The sequence below is a fragment of the Acanthochromis polyacanthus genome, chromosome 6 (genome assembly GCF_021347895.1).
Source record: "Acanthochromis polyacanthus isolate Apoly-LR-REF ecotype Palm Island chromosome 6, KAUST_Apoly_ChrSc, whole genome shotgun sequence".
In the NCBI taxonomy this organism is placed as follows: domain Eukaryota; kingdom Metazoa; phylum Chordata; class Actinopteri; family Pomacentridae; genus Acanthochromis; species Acanthochromis polyacanthus.
Window position 1 is genome coordinate 4,783,515 of NC_067118.1, and position 25,738 is coordinate 4,809,252.

At 41.2% G+C, this 25,738-nt stretch overlaps 1 protein-coding gene across 1 annotated transcript in view; it reads left to right on the plus strand.

The window, feature by feature from the left end:
• Positions 1-13,752: 13,752 nt before the first annotated feature.
• LOC110964430 (myosin-7B-like) overlaps positions 13,753-25,738 on the plus strand; it is a 36,309-nt gene continuing 24,323 nt past the window's right edge. The window contains exons 1-21 of the mRNA XM_022213154.2: positions 13,753-13,917; positions 14,160-14,263; positions 14,884-15,027; positions 15,095-15,251; positions 17,141-17,168; positions 17,953-18,046; positions 18,133-18,225; positions 18,300-18,363; positions 18,467-18,565; positions 19,534-19,637; positions 19,708-19,846; positions 20,385-20,503; positions 20,576-20,725; positions 22,272-22,442; positions 22,521-22,700; positions 23,264-23,396; positions 23,494-23,570; positions 23,945-24,032; positions 24,393-24,510; positions 24,592-24,715; positions 24,942-25,078. Coding sequence (XP_022068846.2) covers positions 13,818-13,917; positions 14,160-14,263; positions 14,884-15,027; positions 15,095-15,251; positions 17,141-17,168; positions 17,953-18,046; positions 18,133-18,225; positions 18,300-18,363; positions 18,467-18,565; positions 19,534-19,637; positions 19,708-19,846; positions 20,385-20,503; positions 20,576-20,725; positions 22,272-22,442; positions 22,521-22,700; positions 23,264-23,396; positions 23,494-23,570; positions 23,945-24,032; positions 24,393-24,510; positions 24,592-24,715; positions 24,942-25,078 — 2,423 coding nt within the window. The 5' untranslated portion in view covers positions 13,753-13,817. The remainder of the gene's footprint in view (positions 13,918-14,159; positions 14,264-14,883; positions 15,028-15,094; positions 15,252-17,140; positions 17,169-17,952; positions 18,047-18,132; positions 18,226-18,299; positions 18,364-18,466; positions 18,566-19,533; positions 19,638-19,707; positions 19,847-20,384; positions 20,504-20,575; positions 20,726-22,271; positions 22,443-22,520; positions 22,701-23,263; positions 23,397-23,493; positions 23,571-23,944; positions 24,033-24,392; positions 24,511-24,591; positions 24,716-24,941; positions 25,079-25,738) is intronic.

A 25,738-nucleotide genomic window follows, 5' to 3' on the forward strand; every position in this document is an offset into this window, starting at 1 on the left:
AGATACTGAATTGTCAGACAAACACCTACTGTAATGATATTTGTTCTCAGCTGCTAAACAATCCTTTACTTTAAATTGAAATGTTATCATAAAATGGTCAGAAAGAAGAGGGTTCTGGGGAAATACTGTTAACTCTTCAATTTCTAAGCCATAAGTCAGGACAAGGTCAAGAGTGTGATTAAAACTATGAGTTGGTTTATTTACATGTTGAGAAAACCCAATTGAGTCTAATAATGAATTAAAAGCTGTTGTAAGGCTGTCGCTGTCTACGTCAACATGAATGTTAAAGTCACCCACAATAATAACTTTGTCTGAACTGAGCACTAATTCAGATAAAAAGTCTGAGAATTGAGATAAAAACTCAGAATAAGGAGCAGGAGGACGATATATAACAACAAATAAAACTGGTTTCTGAGCTTTCAAATTTGGATGAGAGAGACTAAGAGTGAGATTTTCAAATGAGCTGTAATCAGGTTTAGGCCTCTGGTTCAATTTTAAACTAGAATGGTAGATTGCTGCTACTCCTCCTCCTCGGCCTGTGATTCGAGGAATATGACAGTTAATATGACTAGGGGAGTTGATTCGTTTAGGCTAACAAATTCTTCCTGCTGCAACCAGGTTTCAGTCAAACAGAACAAATCAATCTGGTGATCAGTTATCAACTCATTTACTAGCAGAGATTTAGACAAGAGAGATCTAATATTTAACAGACCACATTTAATTTTCCTGTCTCTTTGCTCTGTTGAAATAGAGGTATTAATTTTTATTAAATTTTTGTGGTTACTATTTCTTTTGTATATTTTTGATTTGATTAATTTATTGAATTTTGGTGGTCGGGGGACAGACACAGTCTCAATAAAATTAACTGAATTAACTGAATTACTGGAGGGTGACAGCTGTGAGGAAACTGCAGAGAGGTGTGTAAGACTACAGCTCTGCATCCTGGTCTTAACTCTGGGTTGTCATGCTTTAGGAGTACTAATAAAATCAGCCATATTCCTAGAAATGAGAGCTGCACCAGCCAAAGTGGGATGGATGCCGTCTCTCCTAATCAGACCAGGTTTTCCCCAAAAAGAGCTCCAATTATCAATAAAGCCCACGTCGTTTGATGGACACCACATAGACAACCAGCGGCGAAACGACGACATGCGGCTAAACATGTCATCGCTGGTCAGATCAGGCAAGGGTCCAGAGAAAACTACGGAGTCCGACATGGTTTTGGCGAAAGTACACACCGATGCCACGCTAATTTTGGTGACCTCCGATTGGCGTAACCGGGTGTCGTTACCGCCGACGTGAATAACAATCTTACTATATTTACGATTATCTTTAGCCAGCAGTTTCAAATTTGCTTCTATGTCGCCCGCTCTGGCCCCTGGGAGGCATTTAACTATGGTCGCTGGTGTCGCTAGCTTCACGTTTCTGACTATGGAGCTGCCAATGATCAGAGTTGGTTTCTCAGCGGGTGTGTCGCTGAGCGGGGAAAACGATTAGAAACATGAAGCGGTTTGTGGTGAGCCGGGACAGCAGGCTTGAGTTTAGGACTGTTTTTCCTACGAACTGTCACCCATCCACCCGGCTGTTCGGGCGCTGCTAAGGGACGGCTAACAGATGCTACACAAGCTAAGCTATTGCGGTCCGCACCGGCTAAGGGGGCCTGGCTAGCTGCTAGCGGGTTATTTTCCATGGTGCGGAGCCGCGATTCCAATTCGGAGAGCCTCGCCTCCAGAACTACAAAAAGGCTGCACTTATTACATATATCGTTATCACTAAAGGAGGCAGAGGAATAACTAAACATGTGGCACACTGAGCAGGAGAAAGAGAGAGAGGGAGAGGAAGAAGCAGAAGCCATGCTAACACCACAACACAGTGCTGGAACAGGAAATGACGCAATACGCTCACCGTAACGTCAGACGTCCAGGGAGATGAAGGTAGTTGGTGTGAGAGAAGAGGATGCAGCAGACAGGGTTAGATGGAGGCAATTGATTCGCTGTGGTGACCCCTGAAGGGAAAAGCTGAAAGGAAAAGAGGAAGACTATACTACAGCGTTTTTTTTGGATAAAATTCATGACGATGTTTTTTTACAAAGAAAACTGCTCTATAGCGTCTTTCGCGCCTACTTTACATCATTTCATCGTATGGCATGTTTTTACCACATGTTGAAAAAATGGCATTTTTTTCGACATAGTTTTGGACAAAATTCATGATTTCTTTTTTCAAAGAAAACTGCCCTATGGTGTTTTTCACGGCCTACTTTACTTTATTTCATCATATGGCATGTTTTTACAACATGTTGAAAAAATCACATTTTTTTTCAACATAGTATATTATGGCGTTTTTTTGGACAAAATTCATGATGGCTTTTTTTCAAACTGCTCTAAAGGGTTTTTCACAGCCTACTTTACATTATTTCATCATATGGCATGTTTTTATGACATGTTGAAAAAATGGCGTTTTTTTTGGACAAAATTCATGATGATTTTTTTTTTTCAAAGAAACCTCCTCTATCGTGTTTTTCAGGGCCTACTTTACTTTATTTCATCATATGACATGTTTTTACAAACGACGTTTTGGACGACATATTAAACTCTGACACTTTTTGCGACATTTCGGACAACATACTAAACTATGACTTTTTAAAGACGTTTTTGACGACATACTGAGCTATGTCATTTATTGCGAAGTTTTGGATGACATACTAAACAATGATGTTTATGAGATATTTTGGCCGACACACTAAACTATAATGTTTTTTGTGACGGTTTAGACGACATACTAAACTGTGACGTTTTTTGACGTTTTAGATGACATTCTAAACTATGATCTTTGTTGACATTTTGGACGACATATTAAACTATAATCTTTATTGGGGCCGCCTGTATTGCTCAACGGGTTAAGCAGGTGAACCACATCTCGGGGCTGATCTCCGACCGCTCTTTGCTGCATGTCTTGCCCCCATTTCCTGTATGTCTCTCACTTCGTCTATCCAATAAAGCCGAAAAAAGGCCATAAAATAATACTTTAAAAAGCTATGATCTTTGTTGACGTTTTGGATGACATACTAAACTATGATGTTTTAGAGATGTTTTGGACGACATGCTAAACTATGATGTTTTTAACTACATCCTGTTCTTTGACATTTTTCCTTCAGTGCAGCAAGTCGTGTTTGTTCTGCTGGTTTATAAATAAAGTTTTTTGATCTCAGCTCCGTCTGGCTGATCTCAATCTGGACATATGGCTGTGACCTATATGCTTGAATCATTGTTCCACGGTGTTCCCAGTAGAACAGGAGATCTCTGTTCTCCATGTTTTAACGTGTGGAGCTTCCAGCAGGATTTGGAAGCTTTAGCATGAAGCCTCAGCGGAATGTAGACCAGAGTCAGAGACCCACCAACCAGCTACTGCTGTTATCACACCTGTGTCGTCTCCGTGTTGCAGCCGTGACACGTCAGACCGGTTCATGTGTGTGTCAGTGACCCAGATACCTGCTGAAGGTCGTTCCTGGAAGGCCGATTTTATCTCCTGATTGGGTCAATAACCTCCAGCTGTTCTTCTCAAACTGACCAGGGAGATGAAGTATCTTTAGCTGCAGAGGCAACAGTGGAAAAAAGAAACCAATGCTACCAATAACGCAACACCTTTGGTCATTTAAATGGAATAAATCCAAAAATGTAATAAGTTGTTGCTTTAATCTCCAAGTATTAAAAAATCCTGCAGACAATAAAGTAATAATACATAAAAGGACCACATTTTCTTTAACAAATGACGGATCATTCCAGAACTGGAGGACATTTTACATCCAACAATCCATATATTTAATCCTAAAACATGCAGTAGTTGTGTAAATGTTCTTTTCTTCAACCAAATAAAAAAAGGAGAAAATAATGTTTGAAACTATTGTTTTTGTCATTGTCTGTTTTGTTTTTGTCGTTTTGTGTCTTTTGTTGTTGTCTGTCTCATTTTGTCATTTTCTTTCTATTTGTGATGTTTTACCTTGTTTTTGTGGTTTTGTTTTTAGCATTTTGTGTCTTGTTTTGTTCTTATATGTCTAATTTTTGTCACTTTTTGTCTCATTTTTGTCATTTTCTTTCTTGTTTTTTTTTTTGCGTCCATCCTCCATCAGTGTTCCTACAGAATGTGTAGATCAAAGCTATGTCCTCTCTTCTATTTTCCATCTTTTCATCCATTGTCAGCCTTGATTGAATGTCTCTCTCTACCTCATATTATCAGGATCAGACTCATTCTTTGGACTGTTTTCCATCAGTGGTCAGCAGTAACAGCTAGCTAAATATCTAGCTTCTACTGCTGAGAAAAAGATCACATTAGCATGGATTAGCAACCCTGTTACTGTGATTAGAGTAGGGTTAGCAAACAACACAGAAAACATGGAATAAAAATGATAACATTGATGTCTGAGCTGAGCCAATCAATACCTATTATTGATCAATATGGAGCAGAAAACTGCAAAAGAGAAGGTTGATTTTTGACATTTTGAAGCTCAGATGTCCAGCAGTTCTAGAAACTAGAATGATCCAGAAGTTATGACATCAATGGAGGCTACAGACGTAAATGTGTGTGTGTGTGTGTGTGTGTGTGTGTGTGTGTGTGTGTGTGTGTGTGTGTGTGTGTGTGTGTGTGTGTGTTCTTCTGACTGACAGTTGGGGATTGAAGGATTGAACTCTGGGTTTCGTGGCGTCTCTGTTGTTCAGCTAAAATTAATTTATAGCTTCGGTCCATTGTTCTGGGATCCACAGTGTGTGTGTGTGTGTGTGTGTGTGTGTGTGTGTGTGTGTGTGTGTGTGTGTGTGTGTGTGTGGTTCATATGTAACAGTATTAACAGGCATTAACTCTGAGCAGCTGCTGTGTTTTAAAGTCTCTCCTGTTATTTGTTTTATAATAAATAACTTATCAGAAATTAAATGAAGCTCAGTGAAGACGAGGAGCTGCTGATGGATAAAAACAAAATAAATAATGAAGAACCAAACATCATGCTGGTTCAGGTGCCTGCTGAACGATGAAACTCTACTAACAGATCCTTGAGGCTGAAGGATCATCAGATAATAAAACAGAAGAACTGAAATGTTTAGAGATAAAACAGGAAACTAAGCTACCTAGCTTCATCAAAGGTTATCATGCTAAGGCTATCATAGCAGCTAAGTTATCTTATTGAGGCTAGCATGAAGCTATGATGCAGCTAACACTATCTTATTCATACTAACATTATCTTGTTCATGCTAACGTTATCTTATTCATGCTAACATGATCTTGTTCATGCTAACGTTATCTTATTCATGCTAACATTATCTTGTTCATGCTAACGTTATCTTATTCATACTAACATTATCTTATTCATGCTAACATTATCTTGTTCATGCTAACCTTATCTTATTCATGCTAACATTATCTTGTTCATGCTAACGTTATCTTATTCATGCTAACATTGTCTTGTTCATGCTAACGTTATCTTATTCATGCTAACATTGTCTTGTTCATGCTAACGTTACCTTATTCATGCTAACATTATCTTGTTCATGCTAACGTTATCTTATTCATGCTAACATTATCTTGTTCATGCTAACGTTATCTTATTCATACTAACATTATCTTATTCATGCTAACATTATCTTATTCATGCTAACCTTATCTTATTCATACTAACATTATCTTGTTCATGCTAACGTTATCTTATTCATGCTAACATTATCTTGTTCATGCTAACGTTATCTTATTCATGCTAACATTGTCTTGTTCATGCTAACGTTATCTTATTCATACTAACATTATCTTATTCATGCTAACATTATCTTGTTCATGCTAACGTTATCTTTTTCATGCTAACGTTATCTTGTTCATGCTAACGTTATCTTTTCATGCTAACGTTATCTTGTTCATGCTAACGTTATCTTATTCATACTAACATTATCTTATTCATGCTAACATTGTCTTGTTCATGCTAACGTTATCTTATTCATGCTAACGTTATCTTGTTCATGCTAACGTTATCTTATTCATGCTAACATTGTCTTGTTCATGCTAACGTTACCTTATTCATGCTAACATTATCTTGTACATGCTAACATCTATTTTTTGCAACGTTATTTTGTTCATGCTTATGTCATCTTATTTTGCAAATGTGATCTTGTTCATGCTAACGCTATCTTGATTATGCTAACGGTATCTTGTTAGAAATAAAGAACAACACGTATGTTCAGATTCCTGCTGAATGATGAAACTCCTGAAAGGACCTGGATGACTGAGAACCTCCACAGAAGTCTGAGGAGACATTAGTCCAGAGTTGAATATCTGAGGAGACACAAAGATGACATGTTTTACAGTTTTTCTACAATAAATGCTGATTGAACTTCTCTCTGATTCGTATCGTTCTGCTCAGATGAGGTTCTTCTGTTTCCGCAGAGCAACAGAACTTCATAATGTTCAGATTGAGATATTCTGAAACCCTGAAATGTTGTGACTCCTTTAGTTCTCCAGCGACTTTTAAAGACAACGTGATGAACCCAGACGCTGCTGTTCAGGGTTTCTTTGTGTTTCTTTTTGTTCCTGGTTTGTGTTCCTGGTTTGTGGACCTGCAGCTCAGAGGATTATTTCAGCTTCACAGTAGCTCCTCCTGGATTAGAGGGACTCTGCTGCACATAGAAGGATAACGAAGGGATGAACGGCGAGTAAAACGAACATAAAACTAAAACTGGCTGATGGAGGAGAAGAACAGTCAGCTGATCTGTGGGTCACTGCCAAGGAAAAAAAACAAACCGACTGTCCTGGTGGATGGAAATAATAGAACCTAGAACCTGCAACAAACATCAGAAAGATGCAGCAAACCTGTGACAAAACTGCAATAACCCCACGACAAAACTGAGAAAAACCTGCAACAAACCTCGGAAAGCTGCAGCAGTGAGGTAGCAGGTCAGAGCTGCAGCAGAGGATGAGATGTTGAGTCCGGCAGTAAAAATAGTTCCATATCTGAGCTGAAAGCTTCAGTTTAATCCATCAGATCCATCATTCATTAAACTGCAGACACAGAAATAAAACCTCCTGTTTTCTCTGAATGAAACTCAATCATTCATTAATGTCAGACCCTGGACGATCACTGAGGCATGATGGGAGATTAACAGCAACATGAGCCTCCATCAGATAAAATTAATAACAGATGACTACAGCTAACATGCTAATTAGAGCCATATCTGCAAAGACACCACCTAGCATAGCATTAGCTAGCAACATAACAAAAAGCCTCATTCAGGACTGGAACATGTGACTATCACAGTTTAGGCTAATGAGAGCAGCTCAGTCCCAATCATTGCTGGATAATGCTAATTGCTAATGCTAACCAATGCTGCTACACTATTTGTTTCTTATTTAAGCCTATCTTCTTAAAGCTTTCATAATCTTGTGCAGCTAACGCTGAGCTAACATTACCTTCTAAGCTAACGCAGTGGCTGCAATATCTAGCTTAATTAAAGGTTATTAGTCTTAAGCTAGCATAGCAGCTAAATTATCTTACTTAGGCTAACATGAACTAATGATTCAGCTAACGATATCTTATTTATGCTAACATTATCTTGTATATGCTAACATTATCTTGTTCATGCTAACATTATCTTGTATATGCTAACATTATCTTTTGATAACTTTATCTTGTTCACGACAGTATTATCTTGTTTTGCTAGCGTTGTCTTGTTCATGTTAACATTCTCTTGTTCATGCTAACATTCTCTTGTTCATCCTAGCATTATCTTGTTTTGCTAACATTATCTTGTTCATGCTAAAATTATCTTGTTTTGCTAGCATTATCTTGTTTTGATAACTTTATCTTGCTCATGGTAGTGTTATCTTGTTTTGCTAATGGTACCTTGTTTATGCTAACATTGTCTTGTTTTGCTAATATTACCTTGTTTATGCTAACACTATTTGTTCATGCTAATGTTATCTTGGTCATGCTAATGTTATCGTGTTCATGCGAACATTATCTTGTTTTGCTACTACTATCTTGTTTTGCTAATATTTTCATGTTTATGCTTATGCTATTTTGTTCATGTTAACATCATCTTGTTTATGCTAGACTATCTTGTTAATGCTAATGTTATCATGTTTTGCTAACATTTCCATGTTCATGCTAATATTATCTTGATCCAAAACAAAGAGTAAAATTAACTATTTGATCAAATAAAATCTAATCTTGTGCTTTTCTTGTCTTTATCGTGCTTCTTTTCCTTTCCTTTGTTCTGTGTTGAAAGCATTTGTTGTTTGTTGGGAACAAAAGCTTCAATCTGCTGGGTTCAGGCCTCAGTCAGGAGGAATTATCAGCACTGATTCAGTTTCCATAGATAGAAGCTCAGAGGGAGGAAACAGAGCTTTAGTTCTGACCACAGCAGGCCTTTTATGACCCTCCATCCTCACCAGCCTGACCAATCAGCTGCAGCCAAACAGGTCACATGGTTGGAGGACTTTCATTGGGAGGTTATAAAGTGGAGTGATGCTCTGAGCATCCCTCAAAAACCTGCAAAGTTAAATCCTCCAGGAGCTTCAGAGCAGAGCGACCTGACACAGTGAGTACAGACCAGGGGCCTCATTTATAAAGCTTGCGTACGCACAAAACAGGGATAGAAAGTTGTGTACGCCACTTTCTACGCAAAGGTTGTGATTTATAAAAACAAACTTGGTGTGAGAATGTGCGCACCGGTGCTCCAACTTTGATGCTTGCTTAAGCACATTTTGGAGACAGAGGGAACGGCAGTGATGGAGGGTGAAGTGGTGAATTGAAACCAGATTGATCTCAAACCTTTATTGTTATCACATATTAGACTTGTAGAGCCGGATAATCATAAACCCTCATTGTTGTAGATGTTCATATAGTGCGTCATTCGGCCGACGACTGTATTTGCAGAACTATGTTCATATATCAAACTTCCATCTTCAAATGATACAGAGCGGTGAGTGGCACTGATTGATTACTAATTTGGAAAAGGCCTGTGACAATCAGTCCAATCGCTGATCAAGTGGATAAATAGCGGGTCACAGCCGTGCGTAATGTGGCACAATGGATGCGCTGGCATTGCTGGAAGATCACGTTAAGAATGGAGAGAGATTTTAGGGATAACGGGGATTTGTCCATGACGATGACTGGCTAATAAGCCGATTCAGATTCCCTAGAGCAGTGCTCTTGGATCTTTGTGCTGAACTGGGCCGTCTTAGACCGACCCCCCCGCCCAAACCACGCCATCCCGGTACAGACACAGGAGCTGACGACTCGGGGGTTTCTGGCTCCTTCCAGCGTTAAGTGGTCGACAGGTCTGTGTTTTATATGAAGAATATATGAGGTTACATTTGTTGTCTAAATCCTATCTGGGTCTGATATACAGTTAAATGATGTCCTTTAGGTCTGGGATATCACAACCATCCCTCAGCGCAATAATGCCAGCTGTTTGGATGACATTATAAACATGACCAGTCAGTACATCAGGTTTCCTTACACTGTGGGTGAACAGGACAACATTAAACAGCTGTAAACTGTAAGGGCTCCGAGTGAAGATGAATTTGTCTATGTGAACCGAAAAAATGTACATTCCATCAGTAGACAAATTATTTGTACCTCGGACATGATCATAACAAATTTAGTGTCAGGGTGGCCTGGGTCAACACATGATTCATTCATCCTGACGCACAGCAGTGAACAGACTGCAGGGGGCGCTGTGTGAAATGTCGTGGATCAGCAGCTTATTTATATACAGATACATTCATGAGTTACTTTGCATTGACCATTCATGGTAAAATGTGGGTGTGTTGTGGGCGGAATGTGAGGTGGATCCACCTGTGCAATCTTCCAGCTGGTGTCTGATTTATAAAGCAATTGCGTGCAGCTGTGCACACACACAGTTTTGTAAATCAGGGGCGAACGGCATACGCCCATTTAAGATTTTCGGCATACGCAAACTTTTAGTATGGATCCTACACAATGTTTTATAAATGAAGCCTCAGAACAATACATTACCCATCAGCCCCAGAGCTCCAGCTGTAGAAGATGTTTCACCATCATCTGTAGATGTTCCTCCATCAGCCGTAGATGTTCCTCCATCAGCCGTAGATGTTTCTCCATCAGCCGTAGATGTTCCTCCATCAGCCGTAGATGTTCCTCCATCAGCCGTAGATGTTCCTCCATCAGCCGTAGATGTTCCTCCATCAGCCGTAGATGTTCCACCATCAGCCGTAGATGTTCCTCCATCAGCCGTAGATGTTCCACCATCAGCCGTAGATGTTTCTCCATCAGCCGTAGATGTTCCACCATCAGCCGTAGATGTTCCACCATCAGCCGTAGATGTTTCTCCATCAGCCGTAGATGTTCCACCATCAGCCGTAGATGTTCCACCATCAGCCGTAGATGTTCCACCATCAGCCGTAGATGTTCCTCCATCAGCCGTAGATGTTCCTCCATCAGCCGTAGATGTTCCACCATCAGCCGTAGATGTTCCTCCATCAGCCGTAGATGTTCCTCCATCAGCCGTAGATGTTCCACCATCAGCCGTAGATGTTCCTCCATCAGCCGTAGATGTTCCTCCATCAGCCGTAGATGTTCCACCATCAGCCGTAGATGTTTCTCCATCAGCCGTAGATGTTCCACCATCAGCCGTAGATGTTCCTCCATCAGCCGTAGATGTTTCTCCATCAGCCGTAGATGTTCCACCATCAGCCGTAGATGTTCCACCATCAGCCGTAGATGTTCCACCATCAGCCGTAGATGTTCCTCCATCAGCCGTAGATGTTCCTCCATCAGCCGTAGATGTTCCACCATCAGCCGTAGATGTTTCTCCATCAGCCGTAGATGTTCCACCATCAGCCGTAGATGTTCCTCCATCAGCCGTAGATGTTCCACCATCAGCCGTAGATGTTCCACCATCAGCCGTAGATGTTTCTCCATCAGCCGTAGATGTTCCACCATCAGCCGTAGATGTTCCACCATCAGCCGTAGATGTTCCTCCATCAGCCGTAGATGTTCCACCATCAGCCGTAGATGTTCCTCCATCAGCCGTAGATGTTCCTCCATCAGCCGTAGATGTTCCACCATCAGCCGTAGATGTTCCTCCATCAGCCGTAGATGTTCCTCCATCAGCCGTAGATGTTCCACCATCAGCCGTAGATGTTCCACCATCAGCCGTAGATGTTCCACCATCAGCCGTAGATGTTCCACCATCAGCCGTAGATGTTTCACCATCATCTGTAGGTAGATGTTCCACCACCAGCCGTAGATGTTCCACCATCCTGAATGGATCTTCACCAACCTGCTCCTCTGTTCTCTGTTTCTGCTGCCTTCACTGATTCATCCAGTACCTTTGGTTTTTCTGTTCAGTCTCTCATCATTTCTTCTTGTTGTTTTGGGTCATATTTGCGGGTTTTTTTTTACCGTTATGTGTCTTGTTTGTGTCATTTTGTATTTTATTTGTGTTATTTTTGTCATTTTTCCGTCACGTTGTCCCATGTTTTTCCATGTTGTGTCATTTTTTGGTCTGGTTTTTGTCATCTTTTGTGTGTTTTAGGTCATTCTGTATCTATTCTTTGTTGTTGTTTTTTGTCATGTTTTGTGTCTCGTTTGCAATTTTGGCCTGATTTTTGTTATTTTGTGTAAAATTCTTATTTTTTTTACAGTGTTCTGTCTCATTCCATGTCTAGTTGTCTTGTTTTCCGTCTTGCTTCTGTCACATTGTTTTGTTTTGTGCAATTTTATGTTGTTTTGTTGGTTTAATTATTGTAATGTGTCTTATTAGGGTCGGTTTGTGTTGTGTTTTTGTTGTTTTATGTCTTGCTCTGTTGTTTTGTGTCATTTTTGTCATTTTTTTGTCTTGATTTTGTCATTTTCTGTCTTGTTTTAAGCTTTTTATGTCTTGTTTTTGTCATTTTGTGTCTTTGTTTTTGTCATTTTCATCATCCAAGAGTGTTCCTACAGAATGTTGGATCAAAGCTATGTCCTCTCTTCTATTTTCCATCTTTTCATTCCATTGTCAGCCTTGACTGAATGTCTCTCTCTACCTCATATTATCAGGATCAGACTCATTCTTTGGACTGTTTTCCATCAGTGGTCAGCAGTAACAGCTAGCTAAATATCTAGCTAAGCTAACATTAGCATGGATTAGCATCCCTGTTACTGGGATCAGAGTAGGTTGTGGGTTTGTTGAGTTGAACCACTTCCACGGTTAAAGGTTCGGTCTGTCTCTGATCACAGCTGTGTGGTTATATTTAGCTGCTGAAAGCTAGAGATCAGTGGAGCTGATGTTGCAGCTGTTGGTTCTCTGAAAGCCGGATAAGAACCGAGCTGCTGGAACATCTCAGCCATGTTCAGCTGCTGAGCTCACCCAGCAGTTTGGTCTGTTTGGCTTTACCTCACTCTAAATAAAGATTTATGGAGCTGTAAAGACGTGAACGATGGTAGAACCATGAAGTCCATGAACCTGCTGAGGTTCTAGGTTCTCCTCAGCAGAAAGAACTGAATGTGTTGTTGAACACTGACTGCACCCAGAATTTTACTTTTATTAACTGGAACTGAAGACAAAGATGTCACAGAGGAACCACTTTTAGTTCCATAAAGAACCTTTAACCAAAAAGTTCTATCAAACATCTCAAAAATGCCTCTAAGAACCATCAAGACGTGGTTCCATCAGGCACTAAACAGCTTTAGAGAACAGTAGTTATTTACGGAGACGTTTCTTCAAAAAATTTCAAAAGAACCTCCAAAGATGCCTAAAAGAACCTTCAAGAAACAGTTCCTTTAATGACAAACGGTGCTCAAAAGAACAATGGGAACAGCAGGTTCTTCAGGGAATCATTCTCCATATGAGTTTGTGGATCCACTGACAAGTTTTAGGGCAAAGAAAAGTCAAATGTAAGAACTTTCAGCATCTCTCGGTTCCTTCCAATAGAACACATTTAATATTCTGGTTCTGGTCAGACAGAACGTCACATTCTAAGATGGCAGTCAGTAGAACATTTCTCTGTTCTGTGGTGTTTTATCGACCAGATGTTTGATCCAGGAAAAAGTAAAGTTCAGCTGCAGCTCTGACGAACCAAAAACCCCAGTAAACCTGAAGAACCTTTAAAGAACCTGATACAGCAGGTGAAGAACCCTCCCCTAAACACAGCGGTTCTTTAGTTGGTGACAAATTCTCCCCAGATGTGGATTCATCCTCCAGTGGAACTCAACAAACCTGAAGGTTTCCTGAAGGTCTGCTGATCTGGATCCAACCTGCAGCTTTACTGAGAACATTGAGTTCTTCTGCAGAGATGCTGTTCAACAAATGAAGGGAAAGAGTAGAACCTAGTTAGAACCTCTGAAGGAACATATTCAGATCAGAACATTTCAGCCCTGCCTGCTACAGCTGTGATGTTCAGTTCTCGTTTTTGAAGACAGAAAATAGAGTTAAAACAATCAGAGATCCTGAGTTTTGAAGACGAGCTCACTGACGGGACATTATCTGAGGTTCACATCCAAACCCTCCAGCAGGTAGAACATTCACGTTAGCTTCAAGAAAAGACCAACAGGACGGTGTTTATCAGAACCACAAACAAAGAATCAAACTGTCAGAGTCAAGGTTTGGTGGCTCCATCAGACAAAACTGTCCCAGAGACACACTGGACCACACAAACGAGACACAACAAGAAAAGTGACAGAATAGAGACAAAAAAACAACAAAAAAGAGACACTAAAGAGACACGTCTCCATCCAGTCAGAGAAGGTTCTCCGTAGAACAGTTAGAACACATCTCCATCCAGTCAGAGAAGTTAAATTCTGAACCTTTAAGTCTCTGGTTCTTCAGATGTCTCGGTTTCTGGACATGAAGGAGTTTGGAGAAGCTGCTCGCTACCTTCGGCTCACCAACCTGGAGCATCTGGCCGCCAAAGCCCAGGCCTTCGATGGTACGTATACTCTGTAGAAGTACTGAGTACTACATAAATACTGCATGATGTGGTACTCTATAGAAGTACTAAGTACTACATAAATACTGCATGATGTGGTACTCTGTAGAAGTACTGAGTACTACATAAATACTGCATGATGTGGTACTCTGTAGAAGTACTGAGTACTACATAAATACTGCATGATGTGGTACTCTGTAGAAGTACTGAGTACTACATAAATACTGCATGATGTCGTTCAGGTACCAAGAGGATCTGGATGCCGGACGACGTTGAGGCGTACACCGAGGTGGAGGTTAGAGAGCTGAACGGAGACAAGACCACTGTGGAGACCAAGGATGGACGGGTTAGTTAACTGGTTAGAGGACAGACGGTTAGTTAAGTAGTTAGAGGATTATTTAGTTAACTAGTTAGAGGTTCAGTTAGTCATTGAACTCATGTTTGCTGACTGAATCGTTTACTTTTGTGTTTGTCCTGTCAGAACACAGTCATGTTCAGGTCAACAGGAAGTCCGGTCGTTGCTATGGGAACCTCCATAGACTGTAGTTTACCTGGAACCAGAACTCTGATGGAGCTGCAGAGGAAGTTTTAGTCACTTCAAAAAGACAATAAAAGATCAGAAATCAGATTTTAAACCCGTTTGCGAGAGGAGCTTTCATTTACTGACTCATTATCTTCACTGGACATTGACTGATGACCTGATGATTGGTTTTCTTACGTCTTTTATAGTCATTTTGTGTCAAATGTTGACTTTTTTGGTCGTATTTTGTCCGTTTTTGTGTGTTCTTTTGGTCGTTTTTAGTCACATGTTGGTCTTTTTGGTTATATTTTGTCTGTTTTTGTGCCTTCTTGTGGTGGTGTTGGTCACATTTTGGTCTTTTTTAGTCACATTTTGGTCTTTGTGATCATATTTTGTCTGTTTTTTGCGTTCTTGTGGTGGTGTTGATCACATTTTGGTTGCTTCAGTTCCTGATAGTGAAAGAAGACGACCTGCAGCCCATGAACCCTCCAAAGTTCGACATGATGGAGGACATGGCGATGCTGACTCACCTGAACGAAGCGTCGGTGCTCTTCAACCTGAGGAGGAGATACAGCATGTGGATGATCTATGTGGGTATCTCCTGGTACTGTTCTTCTCTGCTGATTGGATGCTCTCTAACGGACTCTTCCTCTCCAGACCTACTCCGGTTTGTTCTGCGTGACGGTGAATCCCTACAAATGGCTGCCGGTCTACTCTGCTGAGGTGGTGGCGGCCTACAAGGGGAGGCGTCGCACCGATACGCCGCCTCACATCTACGCCGTGGCCGACAACGCCTACACCGACCTGCTGCAGAGTGAGTCCACCTCAACCTGAGAACATTCTGAAACAGGAAGTGACTGCAGCCAATCAGCATCCAGCAGATAGAAAACATCATTCCACTGGAGGACGACATTCATCAACAGAAAATAAGAAACAGAATCCATTATTACCACAACTCTGAACCTGTTGTTCTTCTTTAACATCCAGAACCAGAACATGTAGTTCTAAAGTCCCAACAGTTAGAACTCAGATGAGTTTCCAGAACAAACTTCAGCTGGTTTATTGCAGTGGTGTAGTCCAGGGTATACGGCGGTATACGGCGTATACCCACTTATTTTTCAGTTAGCATTGCGTATACCCACTTCTAATGCTCCCTGGTGCACATCATTCAGTAATATCTGTGTGCCAGGCAGCCCTCTTTTCCTTAAGGATGATGAAGCCATGAACAACCCTCCTCTGCCTGTAATTGGCTGGTACATGCTACCTTCACTGATTCGATTGGTTAACTTTAGGGATGAGCCAATCAGAGGCAGAGTAGGGCGGGTCATACAGAGGAAAATTTTGCTAACACCTCAGTGGCACTCCAGTTGATTGACAGGTCTGCTTGAAAGATGCGCGGAAATACGAGAAAGTCAGAATAAACACATTTCAAGTGAGTGGTAGTATCGAGCAAACCTACTTTCATGGACGATATAATTCTCAGGTAAGTTTTAAGGTGGTTTCCAAATGAATCATTGTTTTAAACTACTGGCAACATGACTGCACATTTCAAGGAGAGGATATTTTGTCACCAGTGGTTAAAGCTGCAGTCAATTCCAGCCATTTTCAGTACAAAAAAAATCGCTAATATTCTATTTGTAAATAAAAATATGACGAGAAATACAGGGAATATTGGACGCGCATCGCGAGGTGCATTTCCTTGAAAACGACGTATTCGTGGATCATATACCGACTTCAAGACATGTTTTGGACAAAATAGTTTACTGGCTTGTGTCGTCTGGATGTCCAAGGTTGGATTATGGCCGTTTTTTGTGGAATATTTTCATCTGTGTGTAATAATGAACCCGGAAATGTGAGTCGCGCTGTGTGCGTTGAAGCCGTGTATAGAGAACGGATGGATGGATATTCGTTTTTTGTCGGACAAGTGTGTTTATATTATCCGCTGTGGTAATCACATCTGAAAGTGGTTTATACCGGCGGATTCATGAGAATCTAAGCTTTCCATCGGCGTATAGTGTTTGTATAATCGCGTTTGCAGTTTCAGACATTTAGCAAATTGCTTATGTAGATCTCAAAGTGTACCGCGGGCGGGACACTGAAGCGTAACTGAAGCGCAACGGGTTAAACTGAGTGTCGGGCCGAGTCTGACTAACGTTTTGAAAGGCCGACGTTATTCTAACGTAAGTCTGAAGCTAGCTACATTGGGATAATGTGGGAAAACCTCTAGGCTGGTAGTTGATTTTAAAGTAAGTAAAAACACAAGAATGGGGACAGGTAGTTTAAGATTCGACCTAAAACAATATTGAGGTTTTATTCATGATGAAATATGAACAAGGATGCACTGTCAACTTCATATTTGAAGTATTTAATTTAAATAAATGTTCAAAAGTAACTGAAACACCGTGTTTGCCTCATGATAAATACGTGTTACATTAATCCAGTTTGCTTGTGTGACCAGTAATAACTACAAACTGCTCCTAATCAAGTCATGATAATTTTATAATAGTGGGCAAGTAGAAATGACTGAATAAATTGAATAGAGTAGTTTTCTATGTCACTGTTTCTAAAACAGGGCGTTTTTCTGGACTATTTTTTTTTTAAAAAGGTGAAAATTAAGAGTATACCCACTTCTCCAGGGACCACTACACCACTGGTTTATTGGATTTATGGTTGACTGAATCTTGGTTTCATTTCCGTCCACAGATCGAGAGAACCAGTCGATGCTCATCACGTGAGTAAAACCAGCTTTAATAACTCAGATCCTTACCAGCTAATTAGCTAATTAAACCATTCTGAACCACACAAACATGAATCTGAGAAGGAAAAACATCTCAGCTCACTTTTCGCCAAACATCTGATTCTGTTTCTTTGTTTAGATGCAGAAACTGTTCAAAAGCATTTAAACTGTGAAAAACAAACTATGTGCACATTTCTGTGCACAGTTTTAATGAACTGAAGTTAAACAGAATTTAGAACCAAACCAGCAGAGAGTTTTGGTGTTCTTTAAAAATATAACTTTGCAGCCAAACATTTCAGATGAATTTCTGGTTCCAGCTCATAAAACTGTGAATCCCAGAGCAGTTTATAGGAAGAACTCTGAAACTGTCAGTAAATCAGTAAAACATAATAAAACAAGAACAAAAAGGTGGATAATATCAATAACAAAAATCTGATTCATTTCTGATTTTTTTCTCATTTATTTCAGATTTTTTTTAATTTATGGTTTATTTCTGATTTATTTCTGATTCTTTTTATTCATTTCTGGTTTATTTCTGATTTATTTGTGTTTTATTTCTGTTTTTTAATTTATGGTTTATTTCTGATTTATTTATGTCTTTCTGATTTATTTCTGGTTTATTTTTTTTTAATTTAGGGTTCATTTCTGATGTTTTCAATTTATGGTTTCTTTCTGATTTATTTCTAGTGTTTTTGTGATTCATTTCTAATTTAATTCTGATTTAGTAGTGTTTTATTTCTGATTTATTTGTGATTTATTTCTGTATTTTTTCTCTTAGCGGTGAATCTGGAGCAGGGAAAACGGTCAACACTAAGCGAGTGATCCAGTATTTCGCCATCGTCGCAGCTCTGGGAGACACCGTGAAGAAAGGAGTAAATGTGATCTTCATCTCCATGAAGCTGGTGGACCGTGGACCAGATCCTTCAGGTCTCATCAGTGTTTGTTCCTCTTCCTTCAGGGTTCTCTGGAGGATCAGATCATTGAGGCTAATCCAGCCATGGAGGCTTTTGGAAATGCTAAAACCATCCGCAACGACAACTCGTCTCGCTTTGTGAGTCCAGATAAAGTTCATGAAGCGGTAGAGGTGGAAGCTTCCAGTTCTTAAAGAGAATGTTTGTGTTTCAGGGAAAGTTCATCAGGATCCACTTCGGTCCGACGGGGAAACTGGCGTCGGCCGACATCGAAATCTGTGAGTCTGAAGACGTTCAATAATTATTAAATAATCAATCAATGTGTTATTGACGACGTCGAGGTCAGAGGTCAGACGTTACAGTTTGCTTTTATTTTATCAGATCTTCTAGAAAAGTCCAGAGTTGTTTTCCAGCAGCCTGGAGAGAGAAGTTACCACATCTACTACCAGATCCTGTCCAATCACAAGCCAGAGCTGCAAGGTAACCACGCCCACCTCTAGAATCTGTTCAATCACAAGCCAGAGCTGCAAGGTAACCACGCCCACCTCTAGAATCTGTTCAATCACAAGCCAGAGCTGCAAGGTAACCACGCCCACCTCTAGAATCTGTTCAATCACAAGCCATTGTGAGCTACCTGTTGGATAGTCTTAGTATTAGATGTTGAACTTTGTGTACTTTTTGCAACAGCCAATCAGATTCATCAGTCCAACAGAAGACGAGTTTCAGAATAAAAACGACCAAAATACAAAATCTAAAAAATATGTTCTGGTTTGCTGGTTTTGACCTGAAATAAATAAAAATAAAACCAGTTTATTGAAGTCCAGAGAACAAATCCAGAAGATTGTTTACGAAGAAGACAGTCTGCAGCTGGGGGGCGCTATTTCTCTGGATTACAACATGAACCACAGACATCAGACCACCAGGGGCACTGCAGGGGCCACATAGACATTAAATACTGCATTTATTCATCCATCCTCTATACACCACTTTATCCTCACTAGGGTCATGGGGGGTGCTGGAGTCTATCCCAGCTGACTCAGGTGAAGGCAGGGGACACCCTGGACAGGTCACCAGTCTGTCACAGGGCTACGTATACAGACACACAATCACACTCACATTCACACCTACGGACAATTTAGAGTAACCAATTAACCTCAGCATATTTTTGGACTGTGGGAGGAAGCCGGAGTACCCGGAGAAAACCCACGCATGCACAGGGAGAACATGCAAACTCCATGCAGAAAGATCCCAGGCCGGGATTTGAACCGGGGATCTTCTTGCTGCAAAGCCAAAGTGCTAACCACTGCAGCACTGAGCAGCCCCGCATTTATTCATGTGATTATTAATGTCCTGATGTCATCTTTATTTATTCAGAGCTCCTGATTGGCTGTTGTCAAGATCAATCCCCTGATCAATAGTATTGATTATTGATTGATTATCTCCTCCAGACATGCTGCTGGTCACCACCAATCCCTTCGACTACCACTTCTGCTCTCAGGGCGTCACCACGGTGGAGGGGATCAGCGACGGAGACGAACTCAAGCTCACCGATGTAATTAAACCTTTGATCATTAAACAGAGTCTGTTAGCATGTTGGCGTGTAACACGTGTGTTCTGTGCAGCACGCCATGGACACGCTGGGCTTCACGCCTGAGGAGAAGTACGGCTGCTACAAGATCATTGGAGCCATAATGCACTTTGGAAACATGAAGTTCAAGAAGAAGCAGCGAGAAGAGCAGGCCGAGGCCGACGGCACCGAGAGTACGAACACTTTACACTCACTTTTAACGTTGCTGTAAAGTTACTTTAACGTTACTTAAATGTTATCTTAGCAGTTTCTACAGTTTTAACATTATTTTAACACTGTTTTGTTTTCTGTAGATAATTTCCTGTTGAAACGACTGAACAGGAAGAACTTTAGAAAAGTTGTCCTGGACTTGGTTTTATGAAGATTCTGACTTGGTTCTGGTCCTATATGTGACTAGTTCTGGACTAGTTTTTGACGTGTTAAAGGTTTCTAGTACCAGTTCTTAATGCATAGTTTCACATTTGTCCAAACTACCAAGTTTAGTTCTACTTTCGTGACCTGGAAGGAACCTTTTTGTGAGGAACGAACGGTTTCCATTAGTTTTGGATCTTCAGCATCCTTAGTCCCTCCACAGAGGAGGCTAGTTGTTGTTCCAGTAAAATACTGTAGAATCGTAAGAAGGTGAATGTCTAACGTTTAGTATCAGGTTGTCCTTGTCCTCCTCATCTATTAAACTAAGTTCATAGACCTGAGCTGCTGCTGTGTGTCCAGGTGTGGATAAGGCAGCGTACCTGATGGGCATCAGCTCTGCCGACCTGCTCAAAGGCCTCCTGAACCCCCGAGTCAAAGTGGGAAACGAGTTCATAGTTAAAGGACAGACTGTAGAACAGGTAATCCATCGATCAATCAGTCAACGCTACATCACGCTGACAGGGTTCCGTCACAGATCCTCCTGTCTTCAGGTGAACTACGCTGTTGCCGCTCTGGCCAAAGCTACTTATGACCGGATGTTCAAGTGGCTGGTCGGTCGCATCAACCTGTCGTTGTACACAGCGCTGCCTCGCCAATACTTCATCGGAGTCCTCGACATCGCCGGCTTCGAGATCTTTGAGGTAAAAAGGAGACGAATGCATCAACCCTCAAACTCATCCAGAACTAAGACAGATACCAAACATGTACTCAGAAGACAATATTCAACATGAGAGAAGCACCTCCCAGTAACTGCATCGATTCTAAGATGACCTTCAATGAACAACTAAAAACGAATGCTTTAGAACGCTGCTCAGACCCTGAAATAGAACCCACTAACGAGACTCCAGCTGGGATAAAACATAAATGAGTTGGGCTCAGATGGAGTCCAGATGTTTGAACCTGACCAGGACTACCACAGTGGATGCATGGTCCTGACAGTGAAGCATGGAGGAGGTGGTATGATGATATGGGGCTGTGAGGTGAAACAGTTTAGAACTACCTGTTAGCTTCTCTGACCTGCCCATCAATTTATTTGTGGTTAACACAGGCATGTCCAACATGAGGCCTGTGGGCCAAAAGCGGTCCTCCAGAGGGTCCAATCGGCCCTCAAAGTGTAAAAATTCCAAAGACATCAACTGCATTTTGTAAATTAATAAAACTATAAATTTAAAATAATTTCTAGACCATGGCAAGTTGTTTTAGTCATAAAGCAAAATACTAGATTGTCCATTGTTCTTTTGTGTCTCATTTTGTAATATTTTGTCTTGTTTTTTTTTGTTTGTTTTTTGTCTTTTTTTTATCTGTCATCTAATTTTTTGTCATGTTGTTTCTCGTTTTTGTTGTTGTGTTTACTTTTCATCTCACTTGTGGTTTTTGTCTTATTTTCATCATTTTGTGTTTTGCTCTATTTGTTGTTTTGTTTGTCGTTTTTGTCATTTTGTGTTTTTGTCTCATTTTTGTCGTTTGTTGGTTTTTTGTTGCTTTGTAACTTTTTTTATATTTTGTGTTTTTGTTGTTTTGTGTCAGATTTTTGTAGTTTGTCTCATGTTTTTGTCATTTTGTGTTTTGCTTTATTTATAGTTTCGTGTGCCATTTTGTGTTGTTTTTTGTCTCGTTTTTGATATTTGTTCATTTTTAAGTTCCATTGTAACTTGTTTGTCTCATTTTTTGTATCTTTTTTGTTTTATTTTGTGTCTTTCGTCTTATTTTTTGACATTTTGTCTCATTTTTTCAATATTTTGTCTTGTTTTTGTTGAGTTTTTTTCGCCTTTTTTTATCTGGCTTTTGTTGTGTTGGTCATATAGTAAAAACTGGTCCCATCCTGGAGATCAGACTGGGCTGAATGTGGAACCTGAACTAGAATGGGTTATCAGTTAGTCTTTACAACATTTTCAAGAAGAAACTCTTGCTGCGGTTAGCTTTTAGCTTTTAGCTTATATGAAATTCCCAGGAACCATTGTGGTATTTAGATCATATCTGTTTTTAATTATCTTTGTAGGAATCAATACGAACTTTTCTTTTCTAAAACAGTCTTTTATTTGTTATCATGTAGAACTTAATTTTTGCTGGATTTTCCTAAAGGCATTTGAAAGAAAACATCCTGGTTTGTTGGACGGTTGCTTCGACTTCAGATCATTTCTTGCTTCTGATGCTCAGCTACAAAAACACGTTTGTTTCTTTCTGCAGTTTAACAACTTTGAACAGCTCTGCATCAACTACACCAATGAGAAGCTGCAGCAGTACTTTAACCACCACATGTTCATCCTGGAGCAGGAGGAGTACAAGACCGAGGGCATCGAGTGGACCTTCATAGACTTTGGTCTGGACCTGCAGGCCTGCATAGACCTCATCGAGAAGGTGAGACAGATGGTTAAGAAACATCTGAATGTTCATTCCTGCAAACATACAGCAGATTAACAAGAGCTTCTGGTCCAGCCGATGGGGATTCTGTCCATCATGGAGGAGGAGTGCATGTTCCCGAAGGCCACGGACCTCAGCTTCAAAACCAAACTTTACGACAACCATCTGGGAAAGTCGCCCAACTTCCAGCGACCGCGACCGGACAAGAAACGCAAATACGAGACTCACTTCGAGGTGGTTCACTACGCCGGAGTGGTGAGTTCCTGAACGTTGCTGCTCATGTTGGAGTCACTTTAAAACTGGAATTAGTTGGATGAAGTCCTTGTTCCTGGTCAGGAGAGCTAGCTAACAGGTCAGGAGAGCTAGCTAACAGGTCAGCTGATGTCAGGAGAGCTAGCTAACAGGTCAGGAGAGCTCGCTAACAGGTCAGCTGGTGTCAGGAGAGCTAGCTAACAGGTCAGGAGAGCTAGCTAACAGGTCAGCTGGTATCAGGAGAGTTTGCTAACAGGTCAGCTGATGTCAAGAGAGTCAGCTAACAGGTCAGGAGAGCTAGCTAACAGGTCAGCTGGTGTCAGGAGAGCTAGCTAACAGGTCATGGGAGCTAGCTAACAGGTCAGCTGGTGTCAGGAGAGCTAGCTAACAGGCCATGGGAGCTAGCTAACAGGTCAGTATAGCTAGCTAAAAGGTCAGCTGATGTCATGCTCCTGCTGATGTTTCCACCATTGACCTCGGTTTAGATGAAGGCGTCGAATGGGAGCTAGAAGGCAGAACTTTTCGTTTCTAAGCTCCTGCTGACGGTTCCTTGGTTTCTGCTGCAGGTTCCGTACAACATCACCGGCTGGCTGGACAAGAACAGAGATCCTCTGAATGAGATGGTGGTGGTTCTGTTCCAGAAGTCCTCCAACAAGCTGATGGCCGGACTGTTTGAGAACTACATCAGCTCAGAGATGGGTACCTGAAGAACCAGTGTTGACTTAACAGCTTACAAAGACCGGAACAGGTTGAAATGAAAGTGCTGATGGTTTGTTCCATCTGTTTGCTGTTTCAGCCAGCGATCCGAAGGCCGAAACTAAACACAGGAAGCGGAAAGGAGCTTCTTTCCAAACAGTTTCACAGCTGCACAAGGTCTGGAAACCAACAAACTCATAATTCTATCAGTTTTAATCCATCCAGTTATTAATCTGAACACTAAACCAAAATGACCAAGATTTTGATATTTTGAACAAATTTTAGTTCTGTTTAGAGAAATCGTCAATCATTCTTTACATTTGAATCATTTTTGAACATCTTTAAGTATTTTAGAACAGATTTTAGTCGATGCTTTGGTTGTTTTTTGAGTCATTGTGGACTCAACTGTACATCTGTCGGTAGGTCTACTCTAGAACTTTCTACAGGGGACGTTGTCCTCTGTGGACTTCAAGGACTTGAAACTCAGTATGAAGGTAGAACTGTAATCATTAAGAAAGTTCCTGAAGCTTTCAACTTGTTTGTAATTCCAGGAGAACCTGAACAAACTGATGGCCAACCTCCGCAGCACTCAGCCTCACTTTGTTCGCTGCATCATCCCCAACGAAGGCAAGACTCCAGGTAAGAAGAAGAACCACCGAAGTTCCTGTGGAGGTTCTCAGTCATCCTTTACATTAGATCATGGTAATCCTGAGCAGAAGCAGCTGGATGTCTTTTTGGTTCTTAGAGATGTTTCATCCAAGACATTTCCATGGTTCTAACTGGTTCCAGGTATTTATTCTCACCTTCAACTCAGGCGAGTTTTTCCAGGTCTGTTTAGAGGAAGTAGTTAGTTCATCTCCACCAGATAAACTGTCTCCTCTATGAGGTTCTACATACATGGCTCTTGTGGTCAGAACAAAGAGAGAACAACCTTTAGAAGGACTGCAGCTGTAAACTCTTCTTGAAGCTGTTGCTGCTTCTCCTTGTCATTTATTCCAGGTGTGATGGATCCCTTCCTGGTTCTCCACCAGCTGAGGTGTAACGGAGTCCTGGAGGGGATTAGGATCTGCAGGAAGGGTTTTCCAAACCGGATCCTCTATGCGGAGTTCAAACAGCGGTGAGTTCTGAACCAGACCAGAACCATCTTCATTCAGGTTTGTGGGCCTGCTGGTCTTCAGTAACATGATGTTTTCCTCAGTTATCGCATCCTGAATCCGTCTGCGATCCCAGAGGACTCGTTCATGGACAGCAGGAAGGCCGTGGAGAAGCTACTGGGTTCTCTGGACATCGATCACACTCAGTACAAGTTCGGACACACCAAGGTGCAGCAGCTTCTTCACGCTGCTTTAGCTAATAATAGTGCCCATTGCTGCTAAACTCATCTAGGTCCTGTGATCATAGGAGCTTCAGGAGAAACCAGACGGACTTCTCTGGAAGACGTTTCAAGCCTGGCTGGTTTCTACTGAAGCTCCTACAACTAAAAGGCGGTGTAGGAAGAACGTTCTCACATCAGCTCTCAGGACTAAACCTCTTCATCCTCCTCCTCAGGTGTTCTTCAAGGCTGGTCTGCTGGGCCAGCTGGAGGACTTGAGGGACAACCGCCTGTCCCAGATCCTCACCACGGTCCAGGCCATGTGCAGAGGGAAGCTGATGAGGATGGAGAGAGAGAAGATCATGTTGCAAAGGTCAGGACGACAAAAACACTTCATCAGATGAACCAGATAGAGAAGCTTCAGAAGCTCCTCCCTGATATTGTCCTGGTTCCTTGGAGCCTGAATGTGAGGAACATGGAGACGTAGATAAACACCTCTCCTCTGAAACCAGGAAGATAATCCTGATAACCTTTACTGGTGGTTTCCACCATGTTGCTAATGATTGTTTTCATTTATTGGCCTCTGACAGAGGCAACAGTGAGGGATGCAAATATTCAGTAAGTTTCCTAACTGATGATTGGCAGAATAACCAATCAATAATCACTTTAGTAAGTCATGCCGTTAACACAACCAGACTGTTCTGTGTCTCTGTGTGAACTTTCACAAGTAGTCATGAACCCCCACGTGAGTCTTTGTCATGGTGCCCCGTTGCTGCTAATCTCATCCAGGTCCTGCTGATCGTAGGATATGTGTATGAATTCTTTAAAATCACTTAAAAATTGTTCTCAAACTCATCTAAAATGATGAAACAAACATCAAACTTAACAGAAATGCCACACATCAGCTCTGGTTGGAGGTCATGAACCTCCTCAGAAGTCTTTATCATGGTGCCTGCTGCTGCTAAACTCCCACAAGGTTCTCTGCTTTAATATGAACTGTAGACTGAGGGACGCCTCCTCTGGTCTCTACAGG